Below are 20,080 nucleotides of genomic sequence, written 5' to 3'. Positions count from 1 at the left end.
GTACATGGAAGTGTTCAGTTATGAAACAAGAGGGCCATGATGGCCCTGAGGTCGCTCACCTGTATATAGGCCCCCCACCCCCGGGCCAATTTTTACGCAAGGGATTTTATTTGTTTATTTGAACAGACTTTGTAGACACCCATAAGAAGATGTTTCATGCTAAACATCTAAGTTCTAGCTCATTGGCTTTTTTAAAAGAAGATTTTTAAAGTTTTTACTATACACATATAGTTAAAAACAATGACACCCCTGGGGCAGGGCCAGTTTTGACCCCTGGGCGTTTATTTTAACAAACTTTGTAGATATTTACTTAAAGATGTTTCATGCTTAATATCTAAACTCTAGCTATTTGGGTTTTTCCAAAGAGATTTTTAAGTTTTTGCTATACACATATAAGGAAAATCAATGACCCCCCCCCCTGGGCGGGGCCAGTTTTGACCCCAGGGCTTTTATTTGAACATACTTGGTAGACACCCATTAGAACATGTTTCATGCTAAATATCTTAGCTCTAGCTCTTTGAGTTCTTTAAAAGAAGATTTTTTAAGTTTTTACTATATGCATATAGGGAAAATCAATGACCCCCTGGGGCGGGGCCAATTTTGACCACAGGGCTTTTATTTGAACAAACTTGGTAGACACTCATTAGAAGATGTTTCATGCTAAATATCTTAGCTCTAGCTCTTTGGGTTCTTTAAAAGAAGATTTTTTAAGTTTTTACTATACGCATATAGGGAAAATCAATGACCCCGGGGCGGGGCCAATTTTGACCACAGGGCTTTAATTTGAACAAACTTGGTAGACACTCATTAGAAGATGTTTCATGCTAAATATCTTAGCTCTAGCTCTTTGGGTTCTTTAAAACAAGATTTTTTAAGTTTTTACTATACGCATATAGGGAAAATCAATGACCCCGGGGCGGGGCCAATTTTGACCCCAGGGCTTTAATTTAAACAAACTTGGTAGACACTCACTAGAAGATGTTTCATGCTTAATATCTTAGCTCTAGCTCTTTGGGTTCTTTAAAAGAAGATTTTTAAGTTTTTACTATATGCATATAGGGAAAATCAATGACCCCCATGGGCGAGGCCAATTTTGACCCAAGGGCTTTTATTTGAACAAACTTGGTAGACATTCACTAGAAGATGTTTCATGTCAAATATCTAAGCTCTAGCTCTGACAGTTCTTTAAAAGAAGATTTTTTAAGTTTTTACTATATGCATATTGGGAAAATCAATGACCCCCATGGGCGGGGCCAATTTTGACCCCAGGGCTTTTATTTGAACAAACTTGGTAGACACTCACTAGAAGATGTTTTATGCCAAATATCTAAGCTTTTAAAAGAAGATATTTAAAGGTTTTTCTTTTGGTTGCCATGCTGCATGGAAATAAATTCTTTGAACAATTTTTAAAGGTGACCACCAAAGGAACATTCCTGTGAAGTTTGGATGAAATTGGCTCAGTGGTTTATGAGGAGATGTCATTTAAAGCAAAAGTTTACGGACGGACGGACGACGGACAGACGGACGCCGGACGAAAAGCGATCACAAAAGCTCACCCTGTCACTTTGTGACAGGTGAGCTAAAAAAGAAACAAGAGGGCAATGATGGCCCTGAGTCGCTCACCAGAAACAACTGCTTTTCAGTGTTGGAATGTTAATATTAAGAGGATATTTTTTCGTTTGAGTGAAATATGGAATATATTTTCACGAAACATGATAAAATGCCACATATTTTCACGAGCCGGGACGGCGAGTGAAAATATGTGGCATTTTATCATGTTGAGTGAAAATATATACCATATTTCACGAAAAACGAAAAAATAACCTTTTTATTTAATTTCATTATCAAAGAAAAATGGTTACAAACCCTATTGCTTGCTACGCAACTGCAATTGTACAGCGCGCAGTAATATATTATTGCGTCTTGTTTTGCACGCGATATTTGGCGCTACATTGTGACGTCACGTAAACAACTGTTTAAACGTCTGTATAGCGTTAATAACTGAATTAAAGATATTGGTGTTCGGATTAATTTTCTTAGTTAGACCATTTTCTATCATTCTAGATAGTTTTCAAAGCAAAATTCAACAAAAAGTTGTTTTTTATTTATCAGATTTTTCAAACAAAATGGCGAAAGAAGTCCCTTAAAATAAATATGAGTTTTAACTCCGCCCACTTTCATATTTTTATTTCATATTTATTTTTAAAAAATATGAAATATATTTGACTGATATAGCACCATATTTCATGGATAAAATTAAATAATTCCTAATATTAAATTTAAGCATAGAATAAGTTTAAACAATAATTTAAAGAAATGCCATGACCTTGGGCATTTAAGCTTTAGCTTAAACGGGGCTAATCAAATTAATATGAGCAACTTTGATAAAAGACTACCTAAGAATGCTACAGACAAAGTTTGGTGATCATCCATCAATTGGTTTTAAAGTAGATGTTTAAAGGTTTTTCTATTTTTAGCTCGAGTGGCCCTGAAAAGGGGCCAATCAAATTAATGTGAGCAAACTTGATAAATGATTACCCAAAAATGCTACAAAGAAAGTTTGGTGATCATCCATCAATTAGTTCTGTAGAAGAAGATGTTTAAAATTATTTCTATTTTTAATATTATCGGCCCCTTAAAGGGAGCAATCAAATTAATATGAGCAAACTTGATAAAAGACTACCCAATTGAATAATGCTACAGACAAAGTTTGGTGATAATCCATCAATTAGTTCTGTAGCAATAGACGTTTAAACATATTTCTATTTTTAATTTTAGCAGCCCCTATAAGGGGCCAATCAAAATAATATGAGCAAACTTGATAAATGACTACCCAACAATGCTACAAACAAAGTTTGGTGATCATCCATCAATTAGTTCTGAAGCCATAGACATTTAAACATATTTCTATTTTTAATTTTAGCGGCCCCCAAACAGGGCCAATCAAATTCATATGAGCAAACTTGATAAAAAGTACCAAGAATGCTACAGACAAAGTTTGGTGATTATCCATCAGTTAGTTCTGTAGAAGAAGATATCTAAAGGTTTTTTCTATTTTTAGCTATACAGGTCCCTAAAAGGGGCCAATCAAATTAATATGAGCAAACTTGATAAAAGACTACCCAACAATGCTACTGACAAAGTTTGGTAATCATCCATCAATTAGATCTGTAGAAATAAACATGTCAAGGTGTGTACACTATCAAGTTCAACACAAATATTTACTCACCTAACTTGGTTTGCTCATAATTTTGACTTTGACCTGAAGAAGTTTCCGACTTTATTTTTGCTATCTCCTGCAAAAACAACGTATCTTATTTACTCCAATAATTATGGTACAAAAAAAATCAACAATTTATTATTAAGAAGTTGAATTAAAATTCATAGGAGTATGTACTTGATAGTTTACGTGAAGCTATGTACGTTAACATAATAACCACCATAATTGCCCCATTTAATCACTTATGCTAAGTAGGTCATCAGCTCAGAATTTAAATCCTGAAATAATAATTTTGTTTAAACACTTGCATTTCTGAGTGGTAAAAATTTGAAGCCAAATTATCAACATTACAGCTAACATTTAACCATTAAGTATGATCTTCACCATGAGCCATTAGAGCTAACATTATACATTTAAGTATGACCTTCAACATAAGCCATTAGAGCTTACATGTAACCTTTAAGTATTACCTTCACCATGAGCTATAAGAGCTAACATTAAACCTTTAAGTATGACCTTCATCATGAGCAATTACAGCTAACATTCAACCTCTAAGTATGACCTTCACCATGAGCCATTACAGCTAACATTAAACCTTTAATTATGACCTTCACCATGAGCCATTACAGCTAACATTAAACCTTTAATTATGACCTTCACCATGAGCCATTACAGCTAACATGTAACCTTTAAGTATTACCTTCACCATGAGCTATAAGAGCTAACATTAAACCTTTAAGTATGACCTTCATCATGAGCAATTACAGCTAACATTCAACCTCTAAGTATGACCTTCACCATGAGCCATTACAGCTAACATTAAACCTTTAATTATGACCTTCACCATGAGCCATTACAGCTAACATGTAACCTTTAAGTATTACCTTCACCATGAGCTATAAGAGCTAACATGTAACCTTTAAGTATTGCCTTCACCATGAGCTATAAGAGCTAACATTAAACCTTTAAGTATGACCTTCACCATGAGCTATAAGATCTAACATTTAACCTTTAATTGTGACCTTCAACATGAGCCATTAGAACTTACATATAACCTTTATTTATGACCTTCACCCTGAGCCATAGAGCTAACATTTAACCTTTATTTATGACCTTCAACATGAGCCATTAGAGTTAACATTTAACCTTTAAGTATGACCTTCAACATGAGCCATTAGACTTTACATATAACCTTTATTTATGACCTTCACCCTGAGCCATAGAGCTAACATTTAACCTTTATTTATGACCTTCAACATGAGCCATAGAGCTAACATTAAACCTTAAATTATGACCTTCAACATAAGACATTCTACATATGCCATTAGAGCTAACATTAAACCTTTTAGTATGACCTTCACCATGAGCCATAGAGCTAACATTAAACCTTAAATTATGACCTTCAACATAAGACATTCTACATATGCCATTAGAGCTAACATTTAACCTTTAATTATGACCTTCACCATGAGTCATAAGAGCTAACATTTAACCTTAAAGTATGACCTTCACCATGAGCAATTAAAGCTAACATTTAACCTTTCAGTATGACTTCACCATGAACCATTAGAGCTAACATTTAACCTTTAAGTATGACCTTTACCATGAGCCGTTTGAGCTAACATTAAACCTTTAATTATGACCTTCACCATGAGCCATTACAGCTAACATTAAACCTTTAATTATGACCTTCACCATGAGCCATTACAGCTAACATGTAACCTTTAAGTATTACCTTCACCATAGCTATAAGAGCTAACATGTAACCTTTAAGTATTACCTTCACCATGAGCTATAAGAGCTAACATTAAATCTTTAAGTATGACCTTCACCATGAGCCATTACAGCTAACATTAAACCTTTAATTATGACCTTCACCATGAGCCATTACAGCTAACATGTAACCTTTAAGTATTACCTTCACCATGAGCTATAAGAGCTAACATGTAACCTTTAAGTATTGCCTTCACCATGAGCTATAAGAGCTAACATTAAACCTTTAAGTATGACCTTCACCATGAGCTATAAGATCTAACATTTAACCTTTAATTGTGACCTTCAACATGAGCCATTAGAACTTAAATATAACATTTAAGTATTACCTTCAACATAAGCCATAAAAGCTTACATTTAAACTTTATTTATGGCCTTCTACATGAGCCATTAGCGTAACATTTAACCTTTACGTAAGACCTTTACCATGAGCCATTAGACTTTACATATAACCTTTATTTATGACCTTCACCCTGAGCCATAGAGCTAACATTTAACCTTTATTTATGACCTTCAACATGAGCCATAGAGCTAACATTAAACCTTAAATTATGACCTTCAACATAAGACATTCTACATATGCCATTAGAGCTAACATTAAACCTTTTAGTATGACCTTCACCAGGAGCCATAGAGCTAACATTAAACCTTAAATTATGACCTTCAACATAAGACATTCTACATATGCCATTAGAGCTAACATTTAACCTTTAATTATGACCTTCACCATGAGTCATAAGAGCTAACATTTAACCTTAAAGTATGACCTTCACCATGAGCAATTAAAGCTAACATTTAACCTTTCAGTATGACTTCACCATGAACCATTAGAGCTAACAATTAACCTTTAAGTATGACCTTTACCATGAGCCGTTTGAGCTAACATTTAACCTTAAATTATGACCTTCAACATAAAACATTCTACATATGCCATTAGAGCTAACATTTAACCTTTAATTATGACCTTCACCATGAGTAGAGCTGTCATCGATAGAAGCGATATCAATATATCATTGATATTTTTTTGTCGATCGATTATCGATTCAAATTTTAGAAAATCGATACTTTCACTAATTACTAAAAGCCTAGAAAATACTAAAATATATAGCCCATACAGTACATTAAAATAGTTTGTTTAAAGTTCTTGTGGAAAAGACGAAAATTAACTCAAAACATAAACGGAAACAGGTGCCCTGTCAAAAGGACATGTCTAAAACTTTACCGTGACTACTAAATGGACAGCTACTGTATGGTAGCTGTATTTTCACCTCAGAAAAAACATATTTCTCTGTGTTGAAAATTATATATACAAAACAATCCAATTTTAAAAAAATAATTTGAAAATAAAAATCCAATATATCTTAATCAATTATCATTATATTTAAACTGTCTTGATTTGAGATTCATCATTCACAATTGTCTATATTTTAGACTATGCCCATATCTTAGCAACACTTTAAAATGGCTGAAACATTAAAATAGTTGGGACAAAAAGAAGGCTAAAATTTCAAAGCCAATTCCCATTTGGGAACATTTTGGGTTTGTTGATGAAAAGGGGGTTGTTAACTCAAAATTAATCCCAAGTTAGATTCAATGTATGACTGCCATTTAGCGGCAATACATTTAACTTGAGATCACATCTTGATCGTAAACAATGATTGGGGCAAGGTTAAACACTAGTCAAGTGCCAGCACCGATTGTAATTTAAACAATATAATCAGTAGGCTATTACTTAACAATAAAATAATTTGTAAAATTCCTAACATTTACAAAATAAATAAATAGATATGTATATAAATAAAATAAGCATAACAATAGTTTGACAAATCCTTATTCTGTATGAACAGTAAAATTACAAAAATGTCATAATAAGTCAATAAAATTGTATTTCAATATGATAAATTCCTAATAAATTATAGTTATTTCCAGAAATGTATATTTTCAAAATCAAATTCCTTTGCATCCTTATTATCAACTGTGTTTTTGTATCCGCTGTGTTCAAGTGTCAATACTTTATGACTACAGTCACTATTATTTAACACCTACATACAAAACTCATGCACAAATTTGAATTTTTTTATGTAACATTTATGTTTTTCTACTCTAGTCATGTTAACTAGTCATTCTAGTTAATATACATTTAAGTTTGTATTCTGTATATATATATATATATATATATATATATATATATATATATATATATATATATATATATATATATATATATATATATATATATATATATATATATATATATATATATAGTCAAGTGAGATAGTGATTCCATATTGTAACTTTAGTCATTGAAGTGTTCTGCTTAGTGTGATGGTGTATAGATATGGATAGAGGCCAGTAAATGAATAACCACAGTTTATACACAGTTTTATATTTATTTGATAATTTACATATTTCATAGCACTACAAATATATGCAAAATATGATCAGAGTACATTTATGAACAAAACACATCATAAGTTCATGTAAAGAAGGTGTTTTTTTTTACTAAAATAATTCATACAAATATGAATGGGAAATACAGGTAAATATATCGATATATCGGTGTATCGTCGATGTTTGCAATCCGATATCGATATATCGACGATATGCCTTTGACTGAATCAATGACAGCTCTAACCATGAGTCATAAGAGCTAACATTTAACCTTAAAGTATGACCTTCACCATGAGCAATTAAAGCTAACATTTAACCTTTCAGTATGACTTCACCATGAACCATTAGAGCTAACATTTAACCTTTAAGTATGACCTTCAGAATGAGCCTTTAGAGCTAACATGTAACCTTTAAGTATGACTTTACCATGAACCGTTAGTGCTCACATTTAACCATTAATAATGACTTTCACCATGTGCGATTAGAGCTGAAATTTAACCTTTTAGCATGACCTTCAACATGATCCATTAGAGCTTACATTAAACCTTTCAGTATTACCTTCACAATGAGCCATTAGACCTAATATTTAACCTTTAAGTATAACCTTCACCATGAGCAATTAGAGCTAACATTTAACCTTTCATTATGACCTTCAGCATGAACTGTTAGGACTATCATTTAACCTTAAGGTTTGACCTTCAACATGAGCCATAAGAGCTAACATTTAGCCTTTCAAAATGACCTTCACCATGAGCCATTAGAATTAATATTTAACCTTTAATAATGACCTTCACTATGAGCCATTAGAGGTAACATTTAACCATAAAGTATGAGCTTCACCATCAGCCATTAGAGTTACCATTTTACCTTTAAGTATACTTTCAATATGAGCCATTAGATCTAATATTTAACGTTAAAGTATGACCTTCAGCATGAGCCATTAGACCTAATATTTAACCTTTAAGTATAACCTTCACCATGAGCCATTAGAGATACCATTTTACCTTTAAGTATACTTTCAATATGAGCCATTAGAGCTTACATTAAACCTTTGAGTATGACCTTCAGCATGAGTCATTACAGCTAATATCTAAGCTTTAATTATGACCCTCACCATGAGCCATTAGAGCTAACATTTTACCTTTAAGTATCACTTTCACCATGAGTCATTAGAGCTAACATTTAACCTTTAAGTATGACCTTCACCATAAGCCATTAGAGCTTACATTTAACCTTTAGTTATGGCCTTGATCATGAGCCATTACAGCTAACATTTAACCTTTAAGTATGACCTTCACCATGAGTCATTAGAGCTAATATTTAACCTTTAAGTATAACCTTCACCATGAGCCATTAGAGATACCATTTTACCTTTAAGTATACTTTCAATATGAGCCATTAGAGCTTACATTAAACCTTTGAGTATGACCTTCAGCATGAGTCATTACAGCTAATATCTAAGCTTTAATTATGACCCTCACCATGAGCCATTAGAGCTAACATTTTACCTTTAAGTATCACTTTCACCATGAGTCATTAGAGCTAACATTTAACCTTTAAGTATGACCTTCACCATAGGCCATTAGAGCTAACATTTAACCTTTAATTATGACCTTCACCATGAGCCATTAGAGCTTACATTTAACCTTAAAGTATGACCTTCACCATGAGCCATTAGAGCTAACATTTTACCTTTAAGTATCACTTTCACCATGAGTCATTAGAGCTAACATTTAACCTTTAAGTATGACCTTCAGCATGAGCCATAGAGCTAACATTAAACCTTTAAGTATGACCCTCACCAAAAGCCATTAGAGCTAATATTTAACCTTTAATTATGACCTACACCATGAGCCATTTAAGCTAACATTAACCTTTACATATGACCTTTACCATGAGCCATTAGAAATAAAATTTAACCTTTAATTATGACCTTCGAAATGAGCCATTAGAGCTAACATTTAACCTTTTAGTATGACCTTAAACATGAGCCATTACAGCTAACATTTAACCTTTAAGAATGACCTTCACCATGAGGCATTAGAGCTAACATTTAACCTTAAAGTATGACCTTCAGCATGAGTTATTAGAGCTAACATTTAACCTTTCAGTTTGACCTTCACAATGAGCCATAAGAGCTAACATCTAACCTTTAAGGTGACAACAGACACTTTCCGTGGTACTCACATAAATGTCATTTAAACAAAGTTATTTTAGTAATAATTGTTATTTATTTAATCTTTGTGCATTAAATGTCGTTGATCATCATAAAAAATAACATATTTGAAAAAAATGCCTTTGTAAATGATTGATTTTGAATAAAAATCCTAAAATTTTAAATCGTCATCAAGCTGTAATCAAGCTGCTGATTAATATCAGTTTATAGCCGAAATTTCTTCAATTCTTAACGTGATTTACTGTCCGTCTGGTATCTGTCGCACATGTCACGTGACTATCGGTAAAATTTGAGGCACTCAGTGGGGGGAAATGGAACGCATTTGCGCACCGCTAGCGGGGTATTTAATTGTTTCCTTTTTGAAGTTTATTATTATTATCATCAGCATTATTATTGTATTATACCAGTGTCACTCTGCCTGTGTATTCGTGTATGAAATTCCGTTAAAATATAAAATAAAATAACAAAAAACTAATTAAGCTTCTGACAATCTTTTAAAGTCCATTGTAGATGTACAAGTAAGAACGGGATATTATATATTTTTTCCACCAAATTGATAATGCTTCACATATTTTAATAGAAATAAAAAGTATTACTCGATCATTATGATCTGGCCTTCTTGACTTCTATTATGAATATCATCTATGCACGGCATAGAGATCCCGTTTCTACAGGGATAGAAATAAATTTCATACTTTGTCCCAGATTTATTAGTACTGTGTCCGATTTACTGGCGAACAATTTATTTTCACTGAGAATATATTTTAATATCTTTTTTTATTTATAGAGAAATAATCATCCTTAGACAATCTAAAATAGTTTAGAAATTTGTCAGGGACACCTTACCACAAGTCACATAGGCGTTCACATAAAAAAAATGTTGTCTGTTTTTGTTGTTGTTTTACTTGACATTGTTAGGAAACGAGGTTGAATGTAAAGTAAGCCCTTGAATCCGTACAAAAGTCTATCAACTCAACGTAATATCTATCATATTAACGGGACAGACAAATCAGTTTCACACATTATGGATATTTTAGCAACTACATTTTTAATCAACCCCGTGGTTGTGCGATTTGCCGCTATGCTTAATTATTTATGTTTCATACATTATGTTACGTACATTGGCCGACAATTTCTTAATTTATAAAAAAGGCTAAATGTTGAGATATTCATAAAAGATGTACGTTAGTTGTACGATACATGTATTACGAGACGTATGGACCAGTATGGACCTGTAATTCACGGATATATGGAACTACCGATTTCCCTCATTGATGCCTCAACAGGGGGCGGGGCGTTATCGATAATCGACAGGTTACGCAAATAGCAGATACAAATAGTATAGGTTCCGTTTTAAAACGTTTAAAAACACATTTTTTGGACTAACTGCTTCCAAAATTAAATCACGAATGTGTTCAGAAAAGGTTGATAAATCTACTTAGCAAAAATCTCATTTTAGGTATTTTCAGTGATAATTGACTCCGTTGTCACCTTAAGTACATATGTATGTTTGGTTAAATATTAAACCATGCGTGCGATTATCACTGCTTTACTGTCGCAGGCGGGTTATACATTTACCCCCGAGATATTGTTTAACATCAAAGCATTTTAAAAGTTTGCATAAACTTTCAGCTGAAAACACATGTACACACAAAATTGATTTCGGAGAAAACAGTATTATACTTTACATAATTCAAATTTGTTTGAATTTACATATAATTTCGTACATGTATGACCTTCACCAAGAGCCATTAGAGCTAACATTAAACCTTTAAGCATGACCTTAACCATGAGAGCTAACATTTAACCTTTTATTATGCAGGGATATACCGGACGCAGGATCCTGCATCATATACGCATAAAATGCCATCCTGTACCCACAAAAAATAAATTCTGCGTACACATGGACACTGAAAAATTGTCTAAAGTAACTGTCATTTATATATTTTAAAATAAATACATAAGAAATGTTTAGAGGAACTCTCCTTTCCGTATTTTTACGATATCTAAAGGTGAAGGTCATGGGAAACACCAACTGGTATCTAAAGTAACGTGTCAGTTAATTGGCTAGTAAATGTCGGCATTTAAAATACCAACCAATCATTAGTGAGCACCCACGTGTCCCCGATATTATTATCAGTGGGAGCGCTCGGTTGTTACCGTTATCTATGACAGAACTTTCGGTTTAAACAATGGCAAAACAGGCTGACTTAAGAAGTTTTTGGGTGGGGGTAGAAAATTGTCTGGGAGTGGACCCTCAAAATTTTGTGGTGGACCCCTGTTTTATAGATCCTGCGTCCAATGGACTCCTAATATAAAAAGGGTTGGTAAATCCCTTATAATGATCTTCAACATGTGCCATTAGAGCAAACATTTAACCTTTAATTATGACCTTCACCATGAGCCATTACAGCTAATATTTAACCTTTAATTATGACCTTTACCTTCATTTATGACCTTTTTTAAATAAAAAAACAGACTATTTTTGTAGCAGATATATAGCTTTACACACTTCATACCTATTGTACATGGAATGAACCTGGTTGCCTTTCCAGTTAATTGACTAGATACTAAAATTTAATACTTTTGTCACAAGAACTTGAATTATCAAGTTTTTTCTTTACACTTAACATAGTATCTTTATCTTCTTTAATGCAAAAATGCAGATACAGGTGTGACATACATCATTTAGAAAATAAGCAGAAGGAAATTTGTTTTACCTTTTTCTGTTCTGAAACAAGAGTCTCCAAGACGCCAAGTTTCTTTTTCAATTCTGCATTCTCAAGTTTTTCGTCATTTTCTCTGGACATCTTGGCTTCAAGTTCTAATAGCTTCTTCTTCAGGGCAGAACTAGTTTTCTTTAGTTCTGCAAGTTCTTTTTCATTTTCCAGTTTCCCCTTCTTTTCATCAGACATTTTAGCTTCAAGATCTATTAGCTTCTTCTTCAGATCATCATATTCTTCTTTAGTTGCAGCACTTTCTGTTGATTTCAAAACTTTTGCCATTTCTTCTTTGATTTGCCTAAGAATCTCTTCAAAACTTTCAGTCGTAATAATAAAATCTTTGTTCTTCAGCTGATAAAAAAAACAGTTTTGTTATATTTTCTATTATAAAAAATGCAGCTATGTAATTTATAATATTGACTCTTCTATACAACATATAATATATAAGGTCAAACTTTATTTCAAATTATCCCAATTGTTCTATTATTTAAACTCTCATACTTTGTTCTTAAATCCCTTTTTAAGGCAGTATACACTAACCTATGTACTTATCTGATTCTAAGACATTACTATTTTCTCACCTTTTTCTTATCTGTTTCATTGTAGCCTATGGGGTTAGCCAAAAATGAAGAGTTTTAGAAGTTTTCAGAATTCTTAATATTTCTCACTTTCTTAATTTCACACTTAAGGGTTGGACATGCATGACATGTTGAGGTTCTAATAGGGGTCAAGATATATGTGGGTCACAGATAATTAGAGATACTATCATACAAACATATTGCAGGTTTTATTATCTCAAGTAAAATATCCTTCATACGCTTTTTCAATTTTCAGATATTTAAAGTTAATTTTTTTTTTGATATAATCCAAACTTTTCCACAATATCAGAACTTAGAATTCCTCAATTTCAGAGGTAAGAATTATAAAGAATTTCGGGACCCTGAACATTGCAAACTAAAATCTTTATCATTATAGTTTAACTTTTGATAGGTATATATGTATTTTATGTGTCTTTATCAATCAACTTATGGGAAGTATCATTTTGAATTTGACTATAACTTCAAATTATATTGCTTCAAATTCTGTTCCCAAAATTTTGTCCTGAATTTAGTGGGCTGTTTTCTTAAATCATTATAAGTTGACTCAATAAAGATTTCAAACTGATATAATTCATTATTTACACTTACATCTTGAAGTTTCATCACTGCTATCTGGGCATCTGATCGGTGTAATAGCTCTTTACCATCTTGTAAAACTGCTATCATATCGTCTAAGTAAGTATTTGCCTCACTTTCTTCTAATTCCATGCTGCTTGAGTGAAAGATAGCATTTCTATAGTGACGAACCTATTGAATAAAAAACACAGTTTCAACATTATTATATGCATAAATATACAGTGTTAAGCAAATCAAAATTGTTTTGTAGAAAATTGTTTGGGTAATTACCTACATATAAGATGCGATCATGAATTATACAGGCATTTTTCATATATTTTACAAAAATGTCACATGGCAAATTTGGGATAATTGTGTCTTAATTTTCTATTCGAACAAGAGCCAGTTGAACCGGGTGATGCTCCCCAAATAGGTTTTGGCAACAGAAAGGTATACCTCTTGTAGTGTCAGAGTTATTTTACAGACAAAGTTCAAAGTGTAAAAACAACCCAAATATTGCGCACAACACATTGTCTCAATATGGCGATCATTTCTGTGAAAAAGTTGGAAAATCCGACTTCAAATAACAAAGTTATGGGCTGGACACGATTTTGCTGCAAGGTCATGCTGTGACCTTCACCTTCAAGGTAGCGCCCAAATGTTGCGCATGACACGTCGTCTAAATATGGTGATCATTTCTGTTAAATAGTTGTTAAATCAGACTTAAAATAACGAAGTTATGGGCTGGACAGGATTTTCCTGCAAGGTCATGCTGTGACATTCACCTTCAAGGTAACCACCCAAATGATGCCCACGACACATTATCTCAATATAGTGATCATTTCTGTGAAATAGTTTTAAAATCTGACTTCAAAGAACAAAATTATGCGCCAGACACGATTTTGCTGCAAGGACATGCTGTGACCTTGACTTTCAAGGTAGCGACCCAAATGTTACATGCGAAACGTTGATTCAATATGGTGATCATCTCTGTGAAATAGTTGTTAAATTCGACTTCAAGTAACGAAGTTATGGGCCGGACAATATTTTGCTGCAAGGTCATGCTGTGACCTTGAACTTCAGGGTAGCGACCCAAATGTTGTGTGTGACACGTGGTCTCAATATGGTGATCATTTCTGTGAAATTGTTGTAAAATCCGACTTCAAATAACAAAGTTATTGGGTGGACATGAATTTGGGACGTATGTACGTCCGGACGGACATACCATTGTTACTTTTGATGTTTATGAAACACCACCTGGACCAAAGTCCATAAGCAAAATAAGCTCATAAAAACAAAAAAATAGTTCTTAATTTGAATTTTATGAGTTTTTGTTCTTTATTTAACTACGGAATGAAGCTCTAATCAAATGTTTGCTCGGACTGACATGCGGACTGACGGATATTCTCAAAGTAATTATGTGGCTACTCTATTGTTCTCTCTATTGTTCTTTTTAGCCACACAAAAGAAAATAGCCACATAAAAGCATTACGGAATGAACTAGACCTATCACTGAAGGTGGTTAATACCCCACCAGCAACTTTGACTTTTGAAAAAATAAGTTGTCTGAAGAAAAATTTGAAATAAACCTACAGAAAATAAAGTACCATCAGCACTGTGTACAAAGAATTATTTCAATTTATTGCAATCCCAACTAGGATCTTGATATGAGCTTGTTAATACACCAAGTTTGATAACAATATCTCATTCCTAACCCTAGTAATTGTCTGGAAACCATTTTTCTATTTTTAGTAACTGTGACCTTGAACCCAGGGAGTCCAAATGCAATACCAAGCGCGGTCTTCATGTAAGCTTGCTAAACACCAAGTTTGATTACAATATCTCATTCCAAACTTTAGTTATTGTCCGGAAACCATTTTTCTATTTTTAGTAACGGTGACCTTGACCTTGGCCCAAGGGGGGTCCAGATGCAATACCAACCAGGGTCTTCATATAAGCTTGCTATACACCAACTTTGATTACAATATCTCATTCCTAACTTAAATTATTGTCCGGAAACCATTTTTCTATTTTTAGTAACGATGACCTTGACCTTGGCCACAGGGGGTCCAGATGCAATACCAATCGGGGTCTTCATATAAGCTTGCTGTACACCAAGTTTGATTACAATATCTCATTCCTAACTTTAGTTATTGTCCGGAAACCATTTTTCTATTTTTAGTAACGGTGACCTTGACCTTGGCCCCAGGGGGTCCAGATGCAATACCAACAGGGGTCTTCATATAAGCTTGCTGTACACCAAGTTTGATTACAATATCTCATTCCTAACTTTAGTTATTGTCCAGAAACCATTTTCTATTTTTAGTAACGGTGACCTTGACCTTGGCCCCAGGGGTTCCAGATGCGTTACCAACCGGGGTCTTCATATAAGCTTGCTGTACACCAAGTTTGATTACAATATCTCATTCCTAACTTAAGTTATTGTCAGGGAAACCATTTTTCTATTTTTAGTAATGGTGACCTTGACCTTGCCCCCAGGGTGTCCAGATGCAATACCAACCGGGGTCTTCATATAAGCTTGCTATATACTAAGTTTGATTACAATATCTCATTCCTAACTTTAGTTATTTTACAGAAACCATTTTTCTATTTTTGGTAACGGTGACCTTGACCTTGGCCCCAGGGGGTCCAAATGCAATACCAACTGGGGTTTCCACATAAGGTTGCTATATACCAAGTTTGATTACAATACCTCACTCCAAACTCTAGTCATCGTCTGGAAACCATGATGTGGACCGACCGACGGAATGACCAACCGGCCGACAAGCTGACTCCTATATACCCCCCCCTAAACTTCGTTGTTTGTGGGGGGTATAATGACATCAAAGAGGAAGAACAGTTACCTATTGTCACTCTAGTCATATAATAACTGTCCTGTGAGTGCAGACTGACGGACGGACAACCCGGCGACTATGTGCTCCCCCGAAATTTTTGTGAGTATAAAAAAATTATGAAATTTATCATTTCGGAAAATATGCCAGCATTCAAGATGTTCAAATTCTTTTAACAAAGCTTAATAAATCTTATTGAAACTGAAATTAAAACATATCGGCAATTTTCAGAACCTCCACACCAAGTACAAAAGGTGGTACCTTTGAAACCATTGAAGAAGACTGGTAAATTTGTATACTTTTGTTGTGAATCTTTAGATTTTCATTTTCAATTTTACTTTGGATGCTGAATATACAGCATTTACATTACAATACAGCTAATAAAAGATAAACAAGACACTTTATTAATAATTTACCTTTGTAAAAAGATTGTTTGTTACTGTGACATCACATCCAATGTGGCTATGAAAATACTGGTTATTTATCATTAGATGTAATAACCCAGTACAATCAGTTTCACCAGCAGATTGTTTCTGCTCGTACCCGGGAGCATTTATAAAACACTTACAAATGCTCCAAGGATCTGTCACCCACTGTAGAGCATCGCTGTTTTTCCAGTTAGGTGCAGGTGGCGTGGAGGCATGATGCTGCACAATAAAATCATAGATGGCGCCACATATGTTGTTCGGACAAGCAATTTTGCCCTTACAGCAACAGCTGCATTTTACTTGCCCAAGAGGACAAACTTTGTTTCCAGCATTCGCAGGAACTGGCTTATGGTCTGGCTTGAGAGTTTCAACTCGACAGCCCCCACATGTCACAGTTGATAGTAGTGATTTTGTAGACCGAATGTTTTGTAAGATATCGTTATGTTGTTGGTCAGCTATGTCATTACAGAATGGTACCAGTCCCTCCTTTAAATATCCAAGTCCTAAACCAGCCTTTACCCACTGTCTGTATTTTTCCTTCTCTAAATGAAGTTGATGTGCCATTCTGATACTCTATCAATATCTAAACAAACAAAACAAAAAGATTATGTTTGATTTTATATATAAATAAGTAAATAAGGTCTTGGATTGAATTTAAAGTTCAAAATATTGAATAAATATGATATGCAATCAATTTCAACCATTATGGGGATTTCTTTTCAACAGACGATATCTCCAGTTGATATTAAACTAAGAGAAGTACATGTATGTGTTTGATTCATTGTGACCATTATATGAGCTAGACTTTTGCATCCATCTTAACGTATTTTGGTATTAAATAGAAAGACAGTACATACCAATAGGAGGGCCATGATGGCCCTGAAATTGCTCACCTCAGTGATTTTTCTCGCTTAATTGGGAAGAAGCCTTAGCCTCTTGATTTTGGGAAAAATTATCGCTAAAATTGCTAATTTGGGAAGAAAAAAGCATGTTTCAGTTCAGATTTTTGGGAAAACTGCATGATTTTAAAGAAAATTTCAATTGGGAAGAGGCCTTTTTTCGGAGTCTGTTATATAAGTAGGAAAATCACTGCACCTGTATATAAAAACTATCAATGACAAGAAACGAGTAATAGTGTTACAAGCTATAAACAAATTAAAGCAGATATAAAATCTAAATCTTTAACTGATAACACAAAGTTCATATATGTATCTGAAATAGTGTGTGGGTAAACTAGAAATGTGTCCATAGGACACGGTGCCCCCACCGCGACACTGTTTTGTCAATCTTTTTTACTAAGTCAAGGGAAATAACTCTACAAATACTGGATAAATCCACAAGGGAAACCCCAGGTGCAAATCTAAAATATGCTGAGCAACCTGCCATAAGGTTTATTGACTATGTCAAATCCTTTTTTGAGAAACTTGCGACACAAGTTGAAAATTGCAAAAATTTTCTAAGTGAAGGGCAATAACTCTAAAAATACTAAATAAATCCAGACTAAAATACCTGGTGCACAACTGCACATGCTAATCAATATTCCTGTAAAGTTACATGACTCTAGGTCAAATACTTTTTGAGTTATGTGCGACACAAGTTGAAAATTGCAAAATTTTACTAAGTCAAGGGCAATAACTCAAAAAATACTAAAAATATGCACACGAAAATACCCAGATGCACAACTACACATGCTGATCAACATTCCTGTAAAATTTCATGACTGTAGGTCAAATAATTTTTGAGTTACATGCGACACAAGTTGAAAATTGCAAAATTTTACTAAGTCAAGGGCAATAACTCTGAAAATATTAAAAAATATCTAGACCAAAATAACCAGGTGCACAACTACATATGCTGATCAACATTCCTGTAAAGTTTCATGACTCTAGGTCAAATACTTTTTGAGTTCTGTGCGACACAAAAGTGAACGGACGGACAGACGGACGTACGGACGGACAAGGGTAAATCTAAATGCCCGCCACTAACGTGGGGGCACAAAAACATAAGTGTTTTTAATATATATACATGTAAAGAAAATCAATGACCCCCGCCCCTGGACAGGGCCAAATTGACCCCTGGGCCTTTTTTAACAAACTTGGTAGACACTCACTAAAAATGTTTTCAAGCTAAATATCTAAGCTCTAGGCACTAGCTCTTTTGGGTTTATAAAAGAGGATTTTTTTAAGTTTTTTACTATACACGAATAAGGAAAATCAATGAGCCCCGTGGCAGGGCTAATTTTAACCACAGGGCTTTTACTTTAAAAACTGTGTAGAACCAATTAAAAAAAGTTTCATGCTAAATATCTAAGATTTAGCCCTTTTGGGTTTTTTAAAAGATGATTTTTAGGTTTTTACTATACATGTATACATAAAAGGGAAAATAATGACCCCTGTGGCTGGGCCATTATTTTGACCCCTGGGCTATTATTTGAACAAACTAGGTTGACACTCACTAGAGGATGTTTTATGCTAAATATCTAAGCTCTAGCTCTTTGGGTTTTTTAAAGAAGATTTTTATAAGAATTTCTTTCGGTTGCCATGGCAACAGCGTTCTGCATGGAATTAAATTCTTTGAAACATTTTCAAAGGTCACTCCTGTGAGGTTTGGATGAAAAATGGCTCAGTGATTAATGAGGAGATGTTGTTAAAAGTAAAAGTTTACAGACGATGTCCGGACAGCCGGACGAAAAGCAATCACAAAAGTTCACCTTTGTAACTTAGTGACAGATGAGCTAAAAAGTAGGGTGTAATCGATTCAATCGATATCGGTGTATCAACAATCTTTGTTATCCGATTTGATATCGATTCCATCTTTAAATATATCGAATGCACACATATTTCAAGCTTAAAAGACACTTCAGCAAACATGTTTTATAGTACAGATAGACCAAACGTCAAAATAAAAGCGAAATATAAAGTTATGGAAGCCAGAACTAACATATTCGAAACTTTTTTTTTTCTAAAACGGAAATCAACACCAGAGTTACCTCCCAGTGTCTCTAACCAAAGCTGCCGAATTTCATTGTAAATCCCGAATGTCTGCTGAGAGGGGTTTAAGACCCCCCAATTCAGATGTTTAAAAGGGAAAATGCCAAGAATTTTGTTTTAGTGTTTCTTTGTAAAAATTATGATTGCAAATGTTAAACATTAATAATTATTCCGGTTCTAAACACTATAATTTTGCCAATTTAATCTCGGCTTAGTAATAGAACGGCAAGGACGGGATTAAGCATAATCCTTAACTACGTAATTAGCAACAACAACAAAAGTAAAATGGAAAAGGCTTTTAACATTTATAGTTACTAGTCATTTGTTGTCATTAAAAGTTAAAATTGATAAAAGAAACAAATTGTTCACTTTT

The 20,080-nt window shown here is 33.7% G+C and overlaps 1 protein-coding gene across 1 annotated transcript in view; it reads right to left on the bottom strand.

Annotated features, from left to right (window-relative positions):
- LOC132717964 (uncharacterized) overlaps positions 1 to 20,080 on the bottom strand; it is a 38,698-nt gene that overhangs the window by 7,996 nt on the left and 10,622 nt on the right. Inside the window, exons 2-5 of the mRNA XM_060701575.1 lie at positions 16,706 to 17,300; positions 13,471 to 13,629; positions 12,281 to 12,634; positions 3,230 to 3,296 (exon numbers count right to left, since the gene is read on the bottom strand). Of these exons, the coding sequence (XP_060557558.1) occupies positions 3,230 to 3,296; positions 12,281 to 12,634; positions 13,471 to 13,629; positions 16,706 to 17,281 (1,156 nt within the window). The 5' untranslated portion in view covers positions 17,282 to 17,300. The remainder of the gene's footprint in view (positions 1 to 3,229; positions 3,297 to 12,280; positions 12,635 to 13,470; positions 13,630 to 16,705; positions 17,301 to 20,080) is intronic.

The sequence above is a fragment of the Ruditapes philippinarum genome, unplaced genomic scaffold (genome assembly GCF_026571515.1).
Source record: "Ruditapes philippinarum isolate M1 unplaced genomic scaffold, ASM2657151v2 ctg2460_1_1_1_1, whole genome shotgun sequence".
NCBI classification, from domain to species: Eukaryota; Metazoa; Mollusca; class Bivalvia; order Venerida; family Veneridae; genus Ruditapes; species Ruditapes philippinarum.
Note: the sequence above shows the minus strand (reverse complement) of the source record. Positions and strands in the feature narration are given on the sequence as shown.